Genomic DNA, 18,819 nt, shown 5'->3' with positions numbered 1-18,819 from the left:
CAATTTTCTTACACTAAAAAAAAAAAACAAGATTAAAAAAGAGGGTCAGAAAGAAAAAGAGAGGAAAGAGCCCTTTGTGATGAAGGCCTCTGCTGTTTCAGTCCAAGATCTGGATTTAATAAATGGCTCTTATTCACAAACCACTTTAAGGCTCTTCAGCTTCTCTGGAGGAGGTGCTTCTGTCAACTTTCACACCTCAGGCTGCCTGTTTCTTTTGTTGGTAATTCGGAAAGAAAGCGCTTTTCCTGCTGACCCATGAGCCAAATCCTCCCCCCCTCCCCCCCGTCCCCAATCCCTGCCACTCCTCTTCCGATTGGTGAAAGGGAGCCACATGGTTTTGTCGGATGGGGGGGAGATGGGGGGGCACTGGAGGCGGCTGCAGCTTCCTGCTCGTTTCACACACACACCCCAACACCGAGACAGTCCTTTTCAATCAAGCACCATTTCTGACAGGTGATCTACTGGCTGGGGCACGCGGGAACCTGTGTGCGCGAGCAAGCGTGAGATTATAATTCCTAAGACTAGAAAGGGGAAGGGGCCATTTAGCAATCTCATCCGAAGAAGGAAATGGCAAACAATTATCCACATTTTGTCCCTCGCTTCCTCAAAATCAAGTGGATCTTTTGCCTTCCTCAGATGGGATTGAGTCATAGAAGAAACAAAATGGAGAGATGGCGGCTCCTTCGTTTGAGCCTACCAAGGTCTTCCTGCAAGAGCAATTGCCCATATTTCTTACAACATCCTCTTCCAACTTTCTTCCTGCTGCTGCTTTCTTCTTCTTCTTCTTCTTCTAAACAACAGCAACCCCCACCCCCACCCCTTCAGCATTCCAGCGTGGGCTTGTGTAAAATTATGGCATTCAGTTCCCATAGAAAAAGTAATCTTCCCCAGCCACGACTGCTGGAATGAAATGTCAAATGTGATTTCAGTGCAATCAGTCATGCCTCAGAGCAACACTTTTGGTGGTTCATTTTGACCTTGTGTTTGATGCCATCATAAAGCTCAAAGTTATAATTCTCCAGAGTGGTAGAGCTCCGGGAAGAGAGGCTACTGTAGTAACAGGTGCAGTACAGTAGTAGCCCAGCACAAATTGCCCCTAGAAGGACTCCTAGAGAACTCATGGCTATGATTGTAACCAGGATGGGGTCCAGAGTATATAGCCAGTTCTTCTCTGTGTCCACCAGTGGAGTCAATGGGGAGTTTGTAGAAAGCATGGTGTGGTTTCTGTCCAGGTTTATGGCATCTGAAATGCAATGGGAAGCGAGAGGTTATCAGAAAAGCAGTCTTGGGTGGGGCTAGTGAAGAAAATGCCCTTGAGGGAGAAGGACCCCCATGAAGGGGCCAGCTTCTAGAACAGCTTTGCTGGCTGAGGAATTCTGGGAGTTGAAGTCCACAAGTCTTAAAAGTTGCCAAGGTTGAGGACCCCTGTTCTGGAATATCTGTCTTTATCTGAGTCTAGCTGGAGGACAGGCCTCACGTGTCCTTTAACCAAATTGTCACCGGGATTGTAGGAGACTTTCTGTATGAACCAGACCTTCATTTGTAAACTTATAGGAAGGTTAAAATGTCTGAAGCTAAAGGGTCTAAAATATTTTTAATTAAACACTGTTGCTTTGGTAAATACACTGTAATTCTTTTAAAACTTATCCTCACAACTTCCTTTACTAGTGGGACTCTTGCTGGCGTTCTTAACTTTCTCAAGCAGCATGCAACAGGGAGCTTCTGTCTCCTACATGGAGACATAAGGTCAATATTCACAGTTTCAGCCTGACCTCCAATTTACATCACTTTATAATATTTTCCCTTCCCATGTTTTCTGCCTGCTGTTTCAAAGAAATGCTCTGTGGTTTTACTTTAGCGAAAAAGAGCATGATTTTGTTTGCATCCCTAGTGACACAAATTGTATCTTTTAGTTGCCAAATGTTTCTGCTGCCTAATTTGTCCCCAATTCATGCTCCAGTTAAAGCTTTACATTTCTCTTCCTCTCTAGATCTATCACATCTGAAGGATGCCAATTTTGTAATGGTGAGAAAATACCAGAATGCTGGCAGGGAAGCACAGGGAGCATATATGTTTAGTAACAATTATAGAATAACTTCTCCAGGTCTTGAGGAAGGAGTATCTAGATATTAACTTGCTGTATTCCAACTTGCTTTTGTTCTATATCTGAGAAAAGATATACTAGATGTTTTTGCTAAAGTAGTGTGTGTGTGTGTGTGTGTTTGGGGGGGGGGAAGGATCCTTCCTCAATTTGCTCTTCTCCCTGATTGTCAGAATTCTCTTATCTTGCACTTGACACATGCAACTGTGCCAGCATCCGCCCACCAATTGATAGACTGAGTTCTTGCAATTAACAAGCCCTATTTTGTGTAGTGCAGATGCTAATTAGTATTATGCAATGTGAAGGTAAAACTTACCCTGAATATGGGACCAACTACTATTAAAATACTGTACTTTGTTCCTATACCCTAAACATGACTTGTATAGCTAGAGGTAAGGACTCACATACACATCCGTACCAATTCTAAAGTAAACTGATTTAATCCACTTACATCAGATTCATGAATGGCTTACTTGTGGCTAAGCAATAATTTGCTTTTCAGAGAATCATAGAAAGCAGAATTGAAACTTGAATACTGAAGCAGGGAACATCTGCTACTCACCGTCTTCAGAGTCTTCTCCAAAGTCTTCCCCATGAATTGAAACCTCATCCTCCAATGCTGGGAAATCCACTGTAATGAAAAAGATGTTGCAAAATGTCTAATTCAAAAACCAGGAACAAGATACACTTTCCCTTAAATAAATACGGTACACACTTTTTAAAAATTCAAGGCCAAAACTAGTATCCATTCATATTAATTAGCATACTATGGGAATTACATGCATCAATGTAACTTTTTATATTATAGTAAGTTCTATTTTTCTACCACTTGCAGGGAAAATGAGAATTGGGAGGAATAAAACCCGATAAGACTGATTATTACTGAAGGAAGCTTCTTTATAATTGCTATGCTTCATTAATAGCATGATCACATTTCCTTAGTGCCCATTGTTAGTCACCATCAATGAGGCATCCATGTCATCATCTGACATACATCTCAGTAGAAATAAAGAACAAATGACCACTTTCAATATGTGTATCAAATGCTGTATATGGAAGTTGTATATCATCATTACATGTATGATTGTAAAAGCCAAATTAAGTTAGTAAAACAAGAATTCAATGAATGCCTTCAGATATTCATGCAAATCATTCTTATAAGCCTAACTCTTTCTTATAGAAAAGCTTTCTTTAGATTTCTAGAAACAGGCTGAAAAATAAGTCTAGAGATGTTGTAGAGTGTGCTAAGATGCTATCACAGTATGTATTTTGTTATACCTCTCCTTGTCTGTGAAAAGCTTTGAATAAATGTTTCAATAAATAAGTGTAGTAGCTATAAAGAAATATAGTAGATACAGTTGAAAATGTACGTGCCACTTCCACAATTTTTTTCTTCTCACTGCTACTTCCTTTTCATTGTGCCCTCTGAGGGGTCCTTGGTGCTCTCTGAGCTTGCTTGTTTTCTTGCAGACGTTTCATTACCCTATCACCAGTGCTAGTAAGGAGTGCAGTTTGTTGTCAGTTTATATTGTGGTGTCTTGACTGTGTGGTGGTCTTAGGGATTCTTTGGTTGGACTGTTTACAAATGGCTCCTTGGCATTCTCCTTCATTGATGCCCTTTGTCATCCTCAAACATCACCTTCATTGTCCCACACATTCTTCTCCCTTCTTATTTTATTTATTTATTTATTTGGTCCTTCCATATCGCCCACTTCTGACTGCTTCCCTCTCTTAGCAGTTGTTTCCATGCTACCTGCTTCAGGCTATTTACTCTGAGTCTGGAAAAATCAGGATGGTGACAGTCAAAATGGATTTCTCTGGCAGTTTCCCTTTTTCCTTGGTTTCATTTTTCTGCTTCCCCGATTTCCATGCCACTTGCTCATTGTTTATGTAATCTGCTCAGATTTTTCTCACTTTCCTCTTGGAAGTAGGGACAGAGGATTTTGTATGTGCCTCTGCCCACAGGTACGTGTATGCTTGAGAGAGAAGTAATGTTTGTACATCCAGCTTCTTTTTTGGAAGGCAGAGTGTGCAAGTTAACATTTTTATATCTACCTACCTATCTAATTTGATCAGGTGACAGTCAGACATATACATATATGTAACATTAACTTAATAAATGGGGCACTATTAATTTTATAGATAGGATGAACTGTCTCAGGGGGTTTTATGGAAATTATATGATTTTTCAAACTAATTTGACATACATGTCTATTTTTAGTAATTACAGTTCCTTGGGAATTTATATATTAAAAAGAGAATTGCCCCATTTTAAAAAATAATCTTATGTCTGCAATGGGGGAGGGAGGACATTAAACATTCTAATATATTTTAAAAGTTGACTTTTATACCTGGATTGTTTGTGGGTGGGCATTAAATAAAATAAGTTGGCATGGAGGGGAAATTGAGTTATACTTCCTTATTAATTTTCTACTCTTTTGTCATTGCAGGGATTCAATAAGCATGATTTATACATTTGTATATCAATTAATTTTATTCAATTTTCTTAATAGGCCAGTTTTTGGACCTGGCATCATCCATTTTGGCAGTCAGGCCCCAAGCATTTTTAGCATAGAATATTTGGGGCCTTTGGCCCTATGAAGATGTAAGGATTAACTGTAGTCGTATAGTAGATGTTTTGTTTTGTTTTGTTTTACTTTTATATCTCACATTTTTAAGGATAACAAAGCTTAGGCATGAACATACATGTAATCATTGGCGCACTCAATACTTGATGGCTCACAACTGATGACAGCAATTCTATCTGTTTAATTACAGTCCTTTGGAACTGACCTAGGTTGCAATAATTAGTGATTATCTTCCTTCCATTCTTCTTGAAGTAGAGGGAGTGTTCTTCATCCCTGTAAGAGTTCTCTCTCAGCTAATAAAAACAGACAGCCCTCCCCTTCTTACAGAATTAGTATAACTTAAACAAATGTCAATCTATACGTGGCCAGTTAGGAGTTACATGTGAAGATTGCTGCCACCACAGTGACAGTGTTAGAAATGAGGAAGCAACTATTGTAGCATCTGATTTGTGGGCACTTTCCCCTAGATTAATCTTTGGTTGATGTTGAATCATCAGACATTGAAGTTGTGTGTGTGAACACAACTGAAGCTCAACTGCCTTCATGAATAAATCCAATCAACAAATGTGCTACATTTTTATTCTTTAGTGTCAGAAATGAAATCACGCAACACTGTCCCTATCATTTTAGGGGGAAAAGTATTCTGCTGTTCAGCATGTTTCACACAAGTTGAAACACAAACAAAAAACAATCAGCTGACAATTTGTAAGGCCAATGAAGTGAAACATGAATATGTGCTTGACAAGCATGGCACAAACAAATGCCTCCCACAGAAGGTGATGATACAACATTTGGGAATTACAAGCAATTATTAAAACTACAAATGTACTTTCCACGAGAAAACTAAACCTGAACTGCTATGCAGAAATGTGTGAGGGGCTCTGTTACTGGTACAGGCCTTGCTAAGTATGCCTGAAAAACAAAACAATCCCAAGCAGGAGCAAAACAAACAAACAAACAAAAACAGCAGTAGTACAACAACAGCTTGGAGGACGGAGTTTTCAAATCACCCTCAAGGCCATATGGAGACATTTTGCTGCCTCAAGCAGAGTTCGGAGGGCACCCTCCTTTGCCACAGCCAATGTTTGGCTGTGCTGCATCATTTAAAGTGGAGCTAGGTTGAAAATTTATTTTGCTTTCCCCCCACCCCCTTTCTTTCTACCAGTTGTCATTCAACAAAGTAAAAGAATTAGGAATTCTTTTTAAACATCAGCATGAAACAGGATCAAATTCTCTTGCATTTAGTGATGAGGTGGGTAAGGGGTGTGTGTGGTGGACAGTGTTTCACTGGATCACCATTTCTGCAATGACCCACAGCCATTTTGATTTCAAACAATTCCAGTAAGGGAGAAACTATGAGAGAACTCCCTACTGTTCTCTAGGGCTTTTTCTGAAGACTTCCCAGAGTGTGCCATTCCTCTGAGAAATATCAGTGAACAACACAAACAGCACCCTCCACATCACCAGCAATGAAGCTCAAAACAACCACCAAGTGCCATTTGAAAGAATGTCTCAAAGCCTAAAAATAGCATAGAATAAAAAAAAAGATTCCTTTGCCTCAAGGGTGGGGAGGAAACTTCTAAGACATCAAATTTTATAGAGCATTCATGTAGAACACAACTCTTGTATTACATCTCTGGGGTTGTTGGCAGCAGAATCACTTTGTCCCACTGAACAATCAGCACTGTTTCCATTGTAATATGTTCTGTCAAATGCTTGGCCCCAAGATTTTGAAACTGCAGTGCTGGTGCAGTCCCTCAGCTCCTGAGCCTCGCTCTTGCGCAGAGCCGTCTGGTGAGGGAAGTGACACTTGGCAGCCCACTAAAAGAGCCTTAGCACTGAATGGAAAATCTATAGCTGACTATGGAGCAGGATCCTAACAAAGGCACTATCCAGCTGTGAATGTTTTGTGTTCTGATTGTGTGTTTTTCCCCTCTTTCTGAATATTTATCCTTTTGTTCTGTTACAGTGTTAGAATGCCTGTTAATACTGTATGCTACCCAAGGTTGTTCAGGAGACTAGTAGCCTTCAAAATCTGGTAAAAAAACAGGCCAACAGTCAGTATTAGCAGCCACTGATCACCTGAATTTTCCATGAACCCGTCCAATCCCATTTTTAAACCAGCCAGATTGGCTCCCATTGTCACAACTGCTGGCAGCAAATTCTATCAATTACCTTTGCACTGTTTGAAAAAAAAAAACCTTCTTGTGTCTCATGAATCTTCCAGAATTTACTTTTAGGGGGCGACCTTTTGTGATGCAAAAGTTCTTTTTAATCACATTCTCCATGCCCAGCATGATCTTAAATAGAGTATTACCTCCCTTATGTCTCTCCTTTTTTCAAAGTGAACACCCCCAACATCTATGCAGATAGTCTTTGCTTAGTACCACTCTTTCAGTGACCACTCAAAACTGTGATGTTGCTGAAGTTACGACTGTTCCTTGAAGTTCTGGTGATACCACCCTGCAGTCATGTGATTGAAATTAGGGTGTTGGGTAATCAGCTCAAACTTACAATTGTTGCAGTGCTCCATAGTCACACAATTGCCATTTGTGCTTTCTTTTCTGGCTTTCCACACACAAAGCCAATGGGGAAGCAGACAAAGGATGTCACAAATTACTCAAGTAATTCCCTCCTCCCCAATCTCCCTGCACTCATGCAGTGTGCCTTCTATTCCCTGGCTCCCGTTCTCACAATGCCATGCCACAGCACCCCCTTCCACAACTTGTGTGTGTGGCCTGTGGTTAGCCCCCTAGGATCTAGCTACTTTCAGTTTGATGGACAAATATACCAACAAATCAGAGGAACACCAATGGGATCACTACTCTCAGGACCCACAGCAGAAACCATAATGCAATACCTAGAAACTGTAGCATTCATGAATACAACCCAAAGTATGGATCTGATATGTAGTTTACACTTTTGTCATAAGGAAAAAGGAACAACTAGAGAAGACACATGAAGCTATCAATAACATCTTCAATGGAATAAAATTTACAAGGTAAAAGGAAAACAACAGCACACAAAACTTTTTCTGGATATCCTTATCAGCAGAGGCAATGATGGCAAATTAAAAAGGTAAAGGTTCCCCCGCACATGCGTGCTAGTCGTTTCCGACTCTAGGGGCCGGTGCTCATCTCCGTTTCATAGCCGAAGAGCCAGTGCTTGTCCGAGGATGTCTCCGTGGTCATGTGGCCGGCATGACTAGACGTCAAAGACGCACGGAACGCTGTTACCTTCCCACCGGAGTGGTCCCTATTTTTCTACTTGCATTTTTACGTGCTTTCGAACTGCTAGGTGGGCAGAAGCTGGGACGAGTAACAGGCGCTCACTCTGCTACGCGGCACTCGGGATTCGACCCGCCAAACTGCCGACCTTCCAATCGACAAGCTCAGCGTCCTAACCCACTGAGCCACCGCGTCCCTCGATGGCAAATTAGAAACATGTTTATTGTAAAACCACCCACACTAAGTACTTCACCACAAAAGTAACAATCTAAGAGACGCTATATAAGAACATTAGATTAGCACAAACACACTGCAGCAACCCTGAACATCAGGAAAAGGAAACAGATCATCTCTACAACATCTTCCAACAAAATGAATACCCACACAACTTTATCCAAAAATGTGTGCTCACTGAACTCACTACTGCACAATCAACACAAGCTGTCATTTATTTAACATATGGTTGTTAAAAGGCTAAATTGCCATATATCAAAAACATTTCAGAAACAACCAATAGACTATTACAATCTCCGTAGCACACAAATCAATGGAAGCCCTACAAAACATCTTAAGTAAACCAAAAGACCCAATAGCCCCAGAAGAAAAAAAAAGGAGTAATCTATAACAGGGTTACCCAACCCCCAATCCATGGACTGGCACCGGGGCTGCAGCATGACAGCAACTGGGCTGCGCAAACAAGCATCTGTGGGATGCAGGCAGTACGCAAAATCACGTCCCCTCCAGTCTGTGGGAAAAACATTTTTCATGGAACCAGTCCTGGTGCCCAAAAGATTGGGGGCTGCTGATCTATAATATATAGTTTAAGGACTGTAGCAGCCACTATGTGTGACAAAGGCAGAAGACTAGCAGAGTACATCCATGAACCCATGTAGCAGTCAGAGGACATGATGAAAATTCCTTAATTACAGAACATAAGCACAGACTTCACCATAGCTTCATCAGAGAAACTGTGAGCATCTTAGAACAAGTCAAAAAATGATAGAGAATTCCTGGAAGCCTGGCTCTCGACAAATCAGCCATCAACAGGCACATAGAGATAAGCAACATTTACATAGCATTCAAAAGAGACAATAAAAAACTAAAAGACCATAACATTTCCTTGCCAGCAACCAATACCCAGATTAATATCAAGGTTAATACCAGACCAACAGTCAAGCAGTATATAATACTGCAATCAAGAAACTTACTAACTCAGACAAAGAGTAAACAACAGCTTAATCAAGGAACCACCAGTATCTTCTAGCTTCAATGTGTAAAATCAGTATATCAAAAGAAGTTTTTAATCTAGACAGAAGGGTTTTAGTTGACTTCATAAGGGCCCCTTAGCTCTAAGAACTGCAGGTCAAGGACATTTACTGGGAAACAACATCTACTGAAACTGGTGACTCTCTATATAATTTTTATTAAGAATTTTCACGTAAGTATAAAGCAAATGTAAAGAAAAATATGAAGAAAAAAGAGAAACAAGGATGAAAAAGAAAGCAGAACTGAATTGAAAGAAAGAAAAACAGTGAAACCAGAAAAAATAGGAAGCTTTTTTTTTCAACAGTTACAAACAAACTTATCATCCCCTTTCCCTCTTGGTATTACAAAAATTTCTTCCACTACTTATTTAATCTCTTTTCAGTCATTTAAATCATCAATGATCACTTCACTTTCTTCCATTTTCAGCAAGAAGTCCATATAAGGTTTTCAGTCATTTATAAAAGTACTTGTAGTTTTACCCTGGCTAAACAGGTCAATTTTGCCATTTCTGCCTGTTGTGACATTTTTACAATCCATTTTACCATTATGGGAATTTTAGTATTTCTCCATCATTGTGCATATACAGTAATAATGTTTCTGTGCTCTGCTTAGTATCCCTTTTGTCTCAAAAAGTAAAGACTAAACTTTCTTTTTCTTTTCTTTCTCAACTTATCTTACTGTTTAATCAAGTCAGGCAGCCATTTTCTTTGTAAATAACTTTTTCTCCTATGGAGGTATATTTTGATTAATTAATTCAAAAGTACTTTGTTAATAAAACAATATTCCAGATTTAACTTTTCCCTTAGTTGATATTTTTAGTTTTCATAATTGAGAGTCTCAGCAAGCTTTTTACTTTTAAATCTTCTTAGATCCCTACAGTTATTTTCTTTTTTGTATGGCAATCCTCCCAGTGGGTCGATGATACAGTTACCCAGATGGCTTTGACTGCTTTACTGTCTTGAATTTCATAAAAGGGCTTTAGAAAGTGAGTTGGACAAACCCACTATTGTTTAAGCAGGCTTTGCCTGAGGCTGTGAGCATGCTGTATCACCCTTCTCTCTCCCCCACTCCAGCTACTTGTGAATTATTGACAGATTCCCGCCAAATCCTATAGGCTTCCTAATGAGGAACCACACTATGGAGCTTATGTAGGTGATCTTGTGGTTTTCCTCTTGACTGAAGAAGCTCCATTAGCTCCAGCAAGGCATTCGGCTGTTGGTCTTTGCCTCGGTGTTATCCCTGCATTCCAGAGACTGGCGATTATGCCATGCTTGCATCCAGAAGTCAAAAACCATGGCACAATAAACTACTTCAGGTAACTGGCCTTCTTATCAATGGCCCCTCATTTATTGAACCCCCTCTTTGAAGATTTGCAGATGGCCCCATCGGTTACAATACTGACAAAAGCTCTGAATATCCAATTGTATTTTGTTGGTCATCTATTATTTTATTGATTTTTAAAATAAACTTGCTAAATTACTTATACTGGCTGCAGTTCACTATAGTGGGCTAATTCTTAAAGTTTTATTACAATGCTATGCTGCTGCAGGTTTGTTTTTATGCTTTATTTTGTTTGCTGAGAACAAATAATGTAATATTATGACAGAAACTTCCACTGTTTCACTGAAAGCACTAGATGGCACCAGTTCTTATATACTTCCGTACTCAATTACAGAAAGTCGTCACTAAACTACCAGAAATTTAATTATTACACAGCATGAAAACTTCTTTCCTTCCAATGAGTCAGAATTAGAAATCAAACATTACTGCCCCCATAAGAGGAACAACAGACAGCTGAGCCAAGAATATGGTGACATAGTGACTTTCCTTGTGACAAATGCTCTTTTTGCAAGGCTTCTCTTAGGGAAATGCCCTGTTTAGCTTTAGGGATCCCATCAGAGTTTATTATTAAATAACATGTAAGCTAAAGACTGAAAATAGAAATATGCACTTTACAATGAAATCTGTAGTAAACTTTGTAAAGTTCTTTCCAAAAATTATAGAATGCAAAGATAGTCTTTCAGAAAGTAATTCTGCTCTCCTTAGACACAGATGGAACCCGAACAGAGTGATGAAAGAAAATTATTTTTATTTTTAACCAACAAAACAAAACTCAAGCTATATAACATTTACAGGAAGTAGTTACTTGAAAAGTGAGCTCAGACTTCTCGACCTTCTACAGGACCAGCAGATTAGATCCACACATCTGGCATCAAGCTGAACAGTTGCCAAGATGCCTCTTGGAAACAGAATCAATCTATCCAGTCTTACTGATTAGGGAGAGAATTGACAAAATGGACCCATGAATATCTGATGTGCTTGTTATGCATCAAGAAATGATGGCATTGAACCCAGAAGCACCTTAAATGTTGCCTCTGACATGAACGGGAATGATGGCATTACTCTTGCAACCAAGATCTCCTGCTCACATTCCTATTACTTTGAAATGGATATATCACTGTTTTTAAAGAACGTATCTTCACAACGGGTTTTGGGTTGACCTGCATGAGAGGCTGGATACCTGGCTTGTACAGTCCTTTAATTTGACATGGGAATCTACCAGAGCTTTCCAAACAAATACCACTGCTGAAAATTGATAAACCAATGTTAAAGCCTACAGAAAACAAAACAAAAATCATGTGACAAGTTGGGAAGGTAACATTGGAAGGAATGGAAGATGCAGCCACAAGGAGATTTGTTGATTTCTCTGCTAGTTGTATTTCAACTCACAGATTGTGTTCTTGACTCCTGGAAAATTACTTCCTGGAAGATCAGTATTTATTTGTTTTACACAGGAATATGGGTCTCACATCCTCTCATTGGGCACTGCCCTCCATACCCCTTTTGGCTTGGGTGAAAAAGAGAGTGGATACTTGGCTTGCACAGAATAGTTTTTTTTAAAAAATCAAGTTTATCAGTTTCCCAAGTGATCAAGTTCTATGCAAAAAACTCCAAAGACAAGAGCCTTGGTGGAGCAGCGGGCTAATGCCTCCTTAAGTAACACCAGCTGCCTGCAATTAGTGCAGGTTCGCATCCCACCAGGCTCAAGGTTGACTCAGCCTTCCATCCTTCCGAGGTAGGTAAAAATGAGGACCCAGTTTGTTGGGGGCAATAAGCTGACTTTGTAATAATGCCGCTTGGGGTTTGTGTGAAAGCCCTAATAAGCAGTCATATACATAGAATGAAGGCTACTGCTAAGCTTGTAAGCCGCCCTGAGTCTTCGGAGAAGGGCGGGATATAAATGGAATTAAAATAAATAAAAAAGCTAGAAATATCTTCTATTTGACTGGTTGATGTGATGCAGAGGAAGACAACTGTAGCCCTGCGCCCATCTGTATTACTGAAAATGAATGGTGTTTCATTTTCCTGCTGGCTACTGGTTCTGGAGAAATATTGGTAATTGCTTTTCCTACAGTATTGGCAGGTAGGACTATAGGTATATAGGAGGGGAATGGAATTCAGGGAATCCACCAATTGCTACCCTGAAAATATTAATTTATAAGGGCAGTACCACTCTCTGCCTTGTTGCCAAAGGAACAAAATGCTTGGTTGTGGGGACAAGGCAAAATAAGTTAATGTAGTTTTATACCAACTCAAAGATCAGAGGAGTGCACATTAAGCATGGCCAAGAGGAAGTGCCTATGTGAAAGAAATTAGCAGAAAGAATAGCTTATCTCTAAAATTAACATTTTTGAGGTTTAATGGAACAGGACTTTGTATACTCAGTATTCCTCCCCCATAGGTTAATGGGGATTAAAACATGCTCATCCTTTCCCTCTTCCATCTTCTGAGGGACACTGAAGGAAAATGGAACCTAGTTTGTATGTATATATTGCCCTTCTATATATATATTTATCAGGACAGCAACTTTTCAATACATCTCTGCTATGTCTATTCCAATCAGACAAGCACAAGTCACTTGATGGCTTGACATGCCAGCAGACAAGGGTCAACTAACCGTATGGAAGGTATCAATCATGTCACTGTTAGGCTGAGCAAATGCATTCTTTCCATTGCTTACGTCTCCTTTGGTTTAGTTTTAAATGTAAACCTGTTGCCGAAATAAGACGCAATATATATCTCAGATTTCTCGGTTATTCCAAAAAGAATAACTTTTCCAGAAGGGAGGGAGGGAGGGAGGGAGGGAGGGAGGAAGGAAGGAAGGAAGGAAGGAAGGAAGGAAGGAAGGAAGGAAGGAAGGAAGGAAGGAAGGAAGGCCCAAAAGCGCAAGGGATAATTTGGAAAAAGCTTTTTGCCAAGAGACCTCTCATGCTCCCAAATGGAACTCCAGGCTTTGTTCACTGCAGAAAGAATGTTATACAGTGTTGACTTGTTGATTCACTAGAGGAGAGGAGCCCCTCTCCTGTCAGCCTAGATTTCTTCTATCCTTTGTGGTCTTTAGGTGCAGCCATGCAAAAATCTGTAGACCGGGACAGCTGATTATCATACTGTAATTTTCTTTTGTCTCTCTGATTTGTTGGGGATGCATCAAAAACTACTTTTTTAAAAAATCCCATTTATATCCCGCCCTTCTCCGAAGACTCAGGGCAGCTTACAACTTACAAATCAATGTGCTTAACAATAGCCTTCATTCTATGTATATGCCTGCTTATTAGGGCTCCCCCCCCCAGCGGCATTATTACAAAGTCAGCTTATTGCTCACAACAATCTGGGTCCTCATTTTACCTACCTCGGAAAGATGAAAGGCTGAGTCAACCTTGAACCTGGTGGGACTCGAACCTGCACTAATTGCAGGCAGCTGATGTTACTTATGGAGGCATTAGCCCACTGCTCCACCAAGAGCAGTATTGAGTATTGAATAGTCTTCAAGCCTTCTAGGAAGAAATCTGCCCTTGAATAAAGACAACATTTGTACAAGCATTTATTTACACTTGCTAGATGTTCATGCTTTACTGATACTGTTGGGGTTTTTGTTTGATCAAAATCTTTATTCTTCATATCCCTACTTCCTTTCCTGTATAGTCTATGAATCATGTAATGAGAACTTTAGAGTGCTTGGGCAAAGGCAGGAATAGAATAGAACTGGAAGGGACCTTGGAGGTCTTCTAGTCCAGTCCCACATTCAAGCAGAAGAACCTATACCATCTCAGACAAGTGAGTGAGTGCCAACCCTTTTTCCAATAAATATATGTTATAATTTAATATTGCCACTTACCATTGTTAAATATGGCATCCCTTCTTCACTGTGATAATAGTCTGCAACTTTTCATTTAAGTGTGCAAATGATAGTTATTTGACAAGAACTACAGTGGGTATTCCAAAGGTGGTGGTTGTATTTTTCACTCCAGTGGTCTTTCTGTATTAATCTTATTGACAAACCAATACCATGAACTAAACACAATGAGGAAACTGATCATTGGAGAACAAAGGCAGGGAGGGGCAGGATCAAATTCACTTCTGGTGCATGTATTTCCATTACTGCCTTACTGCATGGCTATCTTTCTAAATAAAAGAATGTCTCCTTCTCTCAGCATGATCCAGAAGCCAGAAAGGGAAGAATGCTTGACAGAAAGGCATTTTAATCTGACTGGCTTTAGAGGAGCTGGTAGGTCAGTTTGTAGTCTTGACAGGAGGAGCTACGGTATATTGCTTCCATTGGCCTCAACACAGCTACCAATATATACTGTATGTACACAGTGATTCCAAAGTGAAGGCAGGTGTTATTACATGGGTAAACATGCTACCTAGGGAAATATTTACTTACTGGCTTCTTTCAGAATTTGGAAACTATATAAAGTTGTTATAGTTTGGACAGCAATTCTATAGGCAGATACCTTCCTAAATACAGGCTGAAATCTAACTGAGAATGTAAAACCTTGGGGAAAATTAATGACATAAAAGCTATTGTAAGCAGTGTCTTAAAACTGGCAGATTGCCTATTTTATCATTTTTGCTCAGTCCATTAGAAGGATAGCACAGAGCCAGAAAAGAACTATTGGGTTTGAATCAAAAGGCATGATGACACATCTTCAGCCCTATACATCCAGCTGCTGAAGATGACTGCAAAAATTAGGAATAAGAGATAGCATCTTTTCAGTGGAAGAGTGTCTTCCAACCTGGGATCCTATAAAGGTTTTCCTCGGCTGCTCCCGTCCAAACTCTGTTCTGACTGGTCATTCTAACTGCTGCAGATTGTGGAAGGCTAGTTGCTAATTGCTCCAGTCTTTAAAAATGTTAGTGTGAGAGATGGGTTGTCCAGAGCCACTATATTGATTCTTTATGCTGCCTCCTTCCTAAATCAGAAATGAGACTGTTATTGATTGTAAAGGCAAAGTGAGTATCTCTGGGTACCATAGAGGATTGTTTCACTAAAAGAATCTGATTTTCAATCCACAGAAATGAGACAAAAAAGAATAATAAATCCTTTCTTCTACTCCCCCCCCTAAAACATCTGCAGAGAAGCTCTGCTTTTCTACATAGCAACCTTCTAAAAGAGGCAGCATATGCAGTAGTTGTCTCTATTTACATTCCATTTACAGAGCCTGCATTAGTTTTGGGGGTCATGGAGAGACAGGTACATGCAGGCATCCAGGTTTTGCCCAACACAGAGGCAAAAACGTGCTGCTCTGGAGCCCTTCTTTGCAACTCCTAGCATCTCCTCTGTGTCTTATCACTGAAAATCAGTGAAACTATTTTTAACATGTTGTGGCAGGAATCAAGATGGAAAGGGTTAATGTAACTCCCACAGTAGCCTTAATAACTTTTTTGAAAAACTAAGAAATTCCCCCCCAGCCAAGGAAAAAATAGCTCTACACCTTTTTTGTCCTTGTCCCACCTATATTGCCTCTTGGAGTCTCAAAACAATGTCAATTATGGCAGTGAGCCAGTAAAAACTGACCATCCTGCCCTACATCTAACAGCTGAAATATAGGCTGAGAAGTAAGGACAGGAGTTAAATGTGCTGTGGGCTGGCACTGGATTCAAACATAAATACAATTTGAATTCATTTGGATTCAAATAGAAACTCCTGGCAGCTGCTTTAAGTAAGAAGGAGCAAAGATTACTTCAGATTATGATTCTGTTACATTGCAACACGTCCTTACACACTATGCAGTTTCACTGAAAAGCTTTCCTTCTGGGCCCAAAGGAACTGCTTGCCCTCCTCCCCCACCATTACCAATCTGGTTTAGGGTTAAAGTAAGTCTAAGGTAGATCTAGATACCACCTATGGGCTGCCAGCAGGCCATCCTTCATTTGGAGAAACACAAAGTTGGGTTTTATATTTATTTATCAGGGCTGAGTTCTGAGCTACAGAATAACAGCTATGATAAAACACTATTTTGTAAACAATAGGTTTTATTGAAGATGATTCCAAAGAAATATAATCGTGCCAATCCGCTTTCTACTATCTCATGGAGACAGTGAATATGATTTATAGCCTGTTCACATCATAGTGGGACAGAAAACCCATAGTCAATTTCCTTTATCCAGCATGCTCCAGGATATTTGCCCTGACACAATATTTGTGCATTGCCCTGAAATGGGAGTCCAAAGCTATCAGTGCAACTGTGGCTGTGCAAGAGTTGTGACATGAACCTAATTAGTTTTGCGACCTGCTGTATTGCCAAACTGAGCAGTGATGTCACAGGATGAACATGCGCTTTGTTGACCACATGGTCTAGTGTAATGTGGTTGTGTCTTCTCTTTCTGGTTATTTGGTCAGCCTAAACTTCAGAACAAATGAGAAGTTCAAGTGAAAAGTAAAACTGAAGCAGTTAAGTTTCCTTTAGCACTTCAGTTCTGCTTGCGGAACATTCTAGTTTGAACCACATGCCTTTATAATATGACCTGTTCATTGGAGAAAAAGATTGGATTAAGCCAATATAGGTAAATACCCTTATTTATGCTTATTAAACCTTATGGTGTTTCTGATTAGCACTGTGCACTACTCAGTCTACTATTATTGGAACAGTATACAGAAACTATAAATTTAAAAAATGGTATATAAAATAAATAGCCAACAGTGTTTGTAAGAGCTGCAAAAAGTATTTTTAATGCAGAATGCTACATCTCCTAATATTTAAACTCATAATCTAAAAGCAAGCTAAGTAGTAAATATACCATTACTGGGCCAATGGGGGGGGCGGTATGTGAAAAGTGTTTAAATCTATACTATTACTTTAATAAAACATACTAAGGTTCTAGAGAAAGATTATTTGAAAGATTTACAGCAAAGCTTTAAGCAAGACAATTTTGCATTAGCAGAGGAACAAATATTTGGCAGCAGCCTTCCTTCCACTAGGAAAGCAAGGGACTCTTGTCATTTCCTAAGAGTATCTTATGGCATAAAAACCTGAAGGAAATTATCTTGCATTATGGAAGCAGAAGAAAAAAAAGCTGACACACTATCCCTATCCTCCAGAGCTGCTAATTACAGATATTTACTTTGTAGATTGCATTGGAGTTCAGAGGAACAAGGATGCACACATTTTTTAAAATACCAGGCCAACACTAGAATTTTAGCAGCATCTGCAAGTAACTTTGTTTCCCACTACCTGGTGTCAATTGATCCTGCTCCTGAAGCTTTACTATTGGTATAGCAGGTAGACATTTGAAAAGCCAAAGATTTTCCACACATCCAGATACAGAGACAACAATAACACCAATAAGCAATAATTGCCTGCAGCCTGTTTGTCTGTTATTATGGTATTAAGACTCTAACTCCATCAGGATATATGGAGAGATAGAATTCAGGGATTAGGTGCCCTCCCTTTTACCACCAATTTTTCCAAAGAATTCCAGATTTACAGATACAACTACCGTATTTTCCGGCGTATAAGACGACTGGGCGTATAAGACGACCCCCTACATTTCCTGTTAAATTATAGGGTTTGGGCTATACTTGCCGTATAAGACTACCCCTCTTCCAACGCACACCAAATAAAAATTAAAAAACATCAGATTTGATTTTAATATGGTAATTTTAATTCAAATGCTTATGACATGCAGGTACTTAGTAGGAAAACTGTCACTTATAAACATAAGGCTGTTTGTCATCAAACATGTAAACATAAAACAGTGCAAGTGGATTAAACATAATAATAATAATAATAATAATAATAATAATAATAATAATAATAATAATAATAAGAAGAAGAAGAAGAAGAAGAAGAAGTAGAAGTTGGAAGGGACCTTGGAGGTCATCTAGTCCAACCCCCTGCTAAGGCAGGAAACCCTATACCATTTCAGACAAATGGCTGTCCAGTCTCTTCTCAAAAACTTCCAGTGTTGGAGCATTCACCACTTCTGGAGGCAGGTTGTTCCACTGGTTAATTGTTCTGTCAGGAAGTTTCTCCTTAGTTCTAGGTTGCTTCTCTCCTTGACTAGTTTCCATCCATTGCTTCTTGTCCTGCTTTCAGGTGCTTTGGAGAATAGCTTGGCTCCCTCTTCTTTGTGGCAGCCCCTGAGATATTGGATCACTGCTATCATGTCACCCCTCACCCTTCTCTTCGTTAAACTACACATACCCAATTCCAGCAACCGTTTCCTATTTTCCTAATTCACTTTTTCACTTTTCCTAATTCACTCTAAAGCTTTCCCTGGCAGAGCCTTAACTAACACCAGCTGCCTGCAATTAGTGCAGGTTCGCATCCCACCAGGCTCAAGGTTGAGTCAG

General features: G+C 39.7%; 1 protein-coding gene across 2 annotated transcripts in view; it reads right to left on the bottom strand.

Annotated features, from left to right (window-relative positions):
- Positions 1-938: 938 nt before the first annotated feature.
- Positions 939-18,819, bottom strand: part of NRP2 (neuropilin 2) — a gene marked incomplete at its 3' end in the record, with an annotated part of 194,062 nt that continues 176,181 nt past the window's right edge. For both annotated transcript variants that reach the window (XM_083350768.1, XM_083350769.1), the window contains exons 16-17: positions 2,664-2,732; positions 939-1,243 (exon numbers count right to left, since the gene is read on the bottom strand). In XM_083350768.1, the coding sequence (XP_083206894.1) occupies positions 939-1,243; positions 2,664-2,732 (374 nt within the window). The remainder of the gene's footprint in view (positions 1,244-2,663; positions 2,733-18,819) is intronic.

The sequence above is a fragment of the Vipera ursinii genome (genome assembly GCF_947247035.1).
Source record: "Vipera ursinii genome assembly, chromosome: 1".
Lineage (NCBI taxonomy): Eukaryota > Metazoa > Chordata > Lepidosauria > Squamata > Viperidae > Vipera > Vipera ursinii.
The sequence above is the reverse complement of the archived record's forward strand: the minus strand, read 5'-3'. Positions and strand labels throughout refer to the sequence as shown.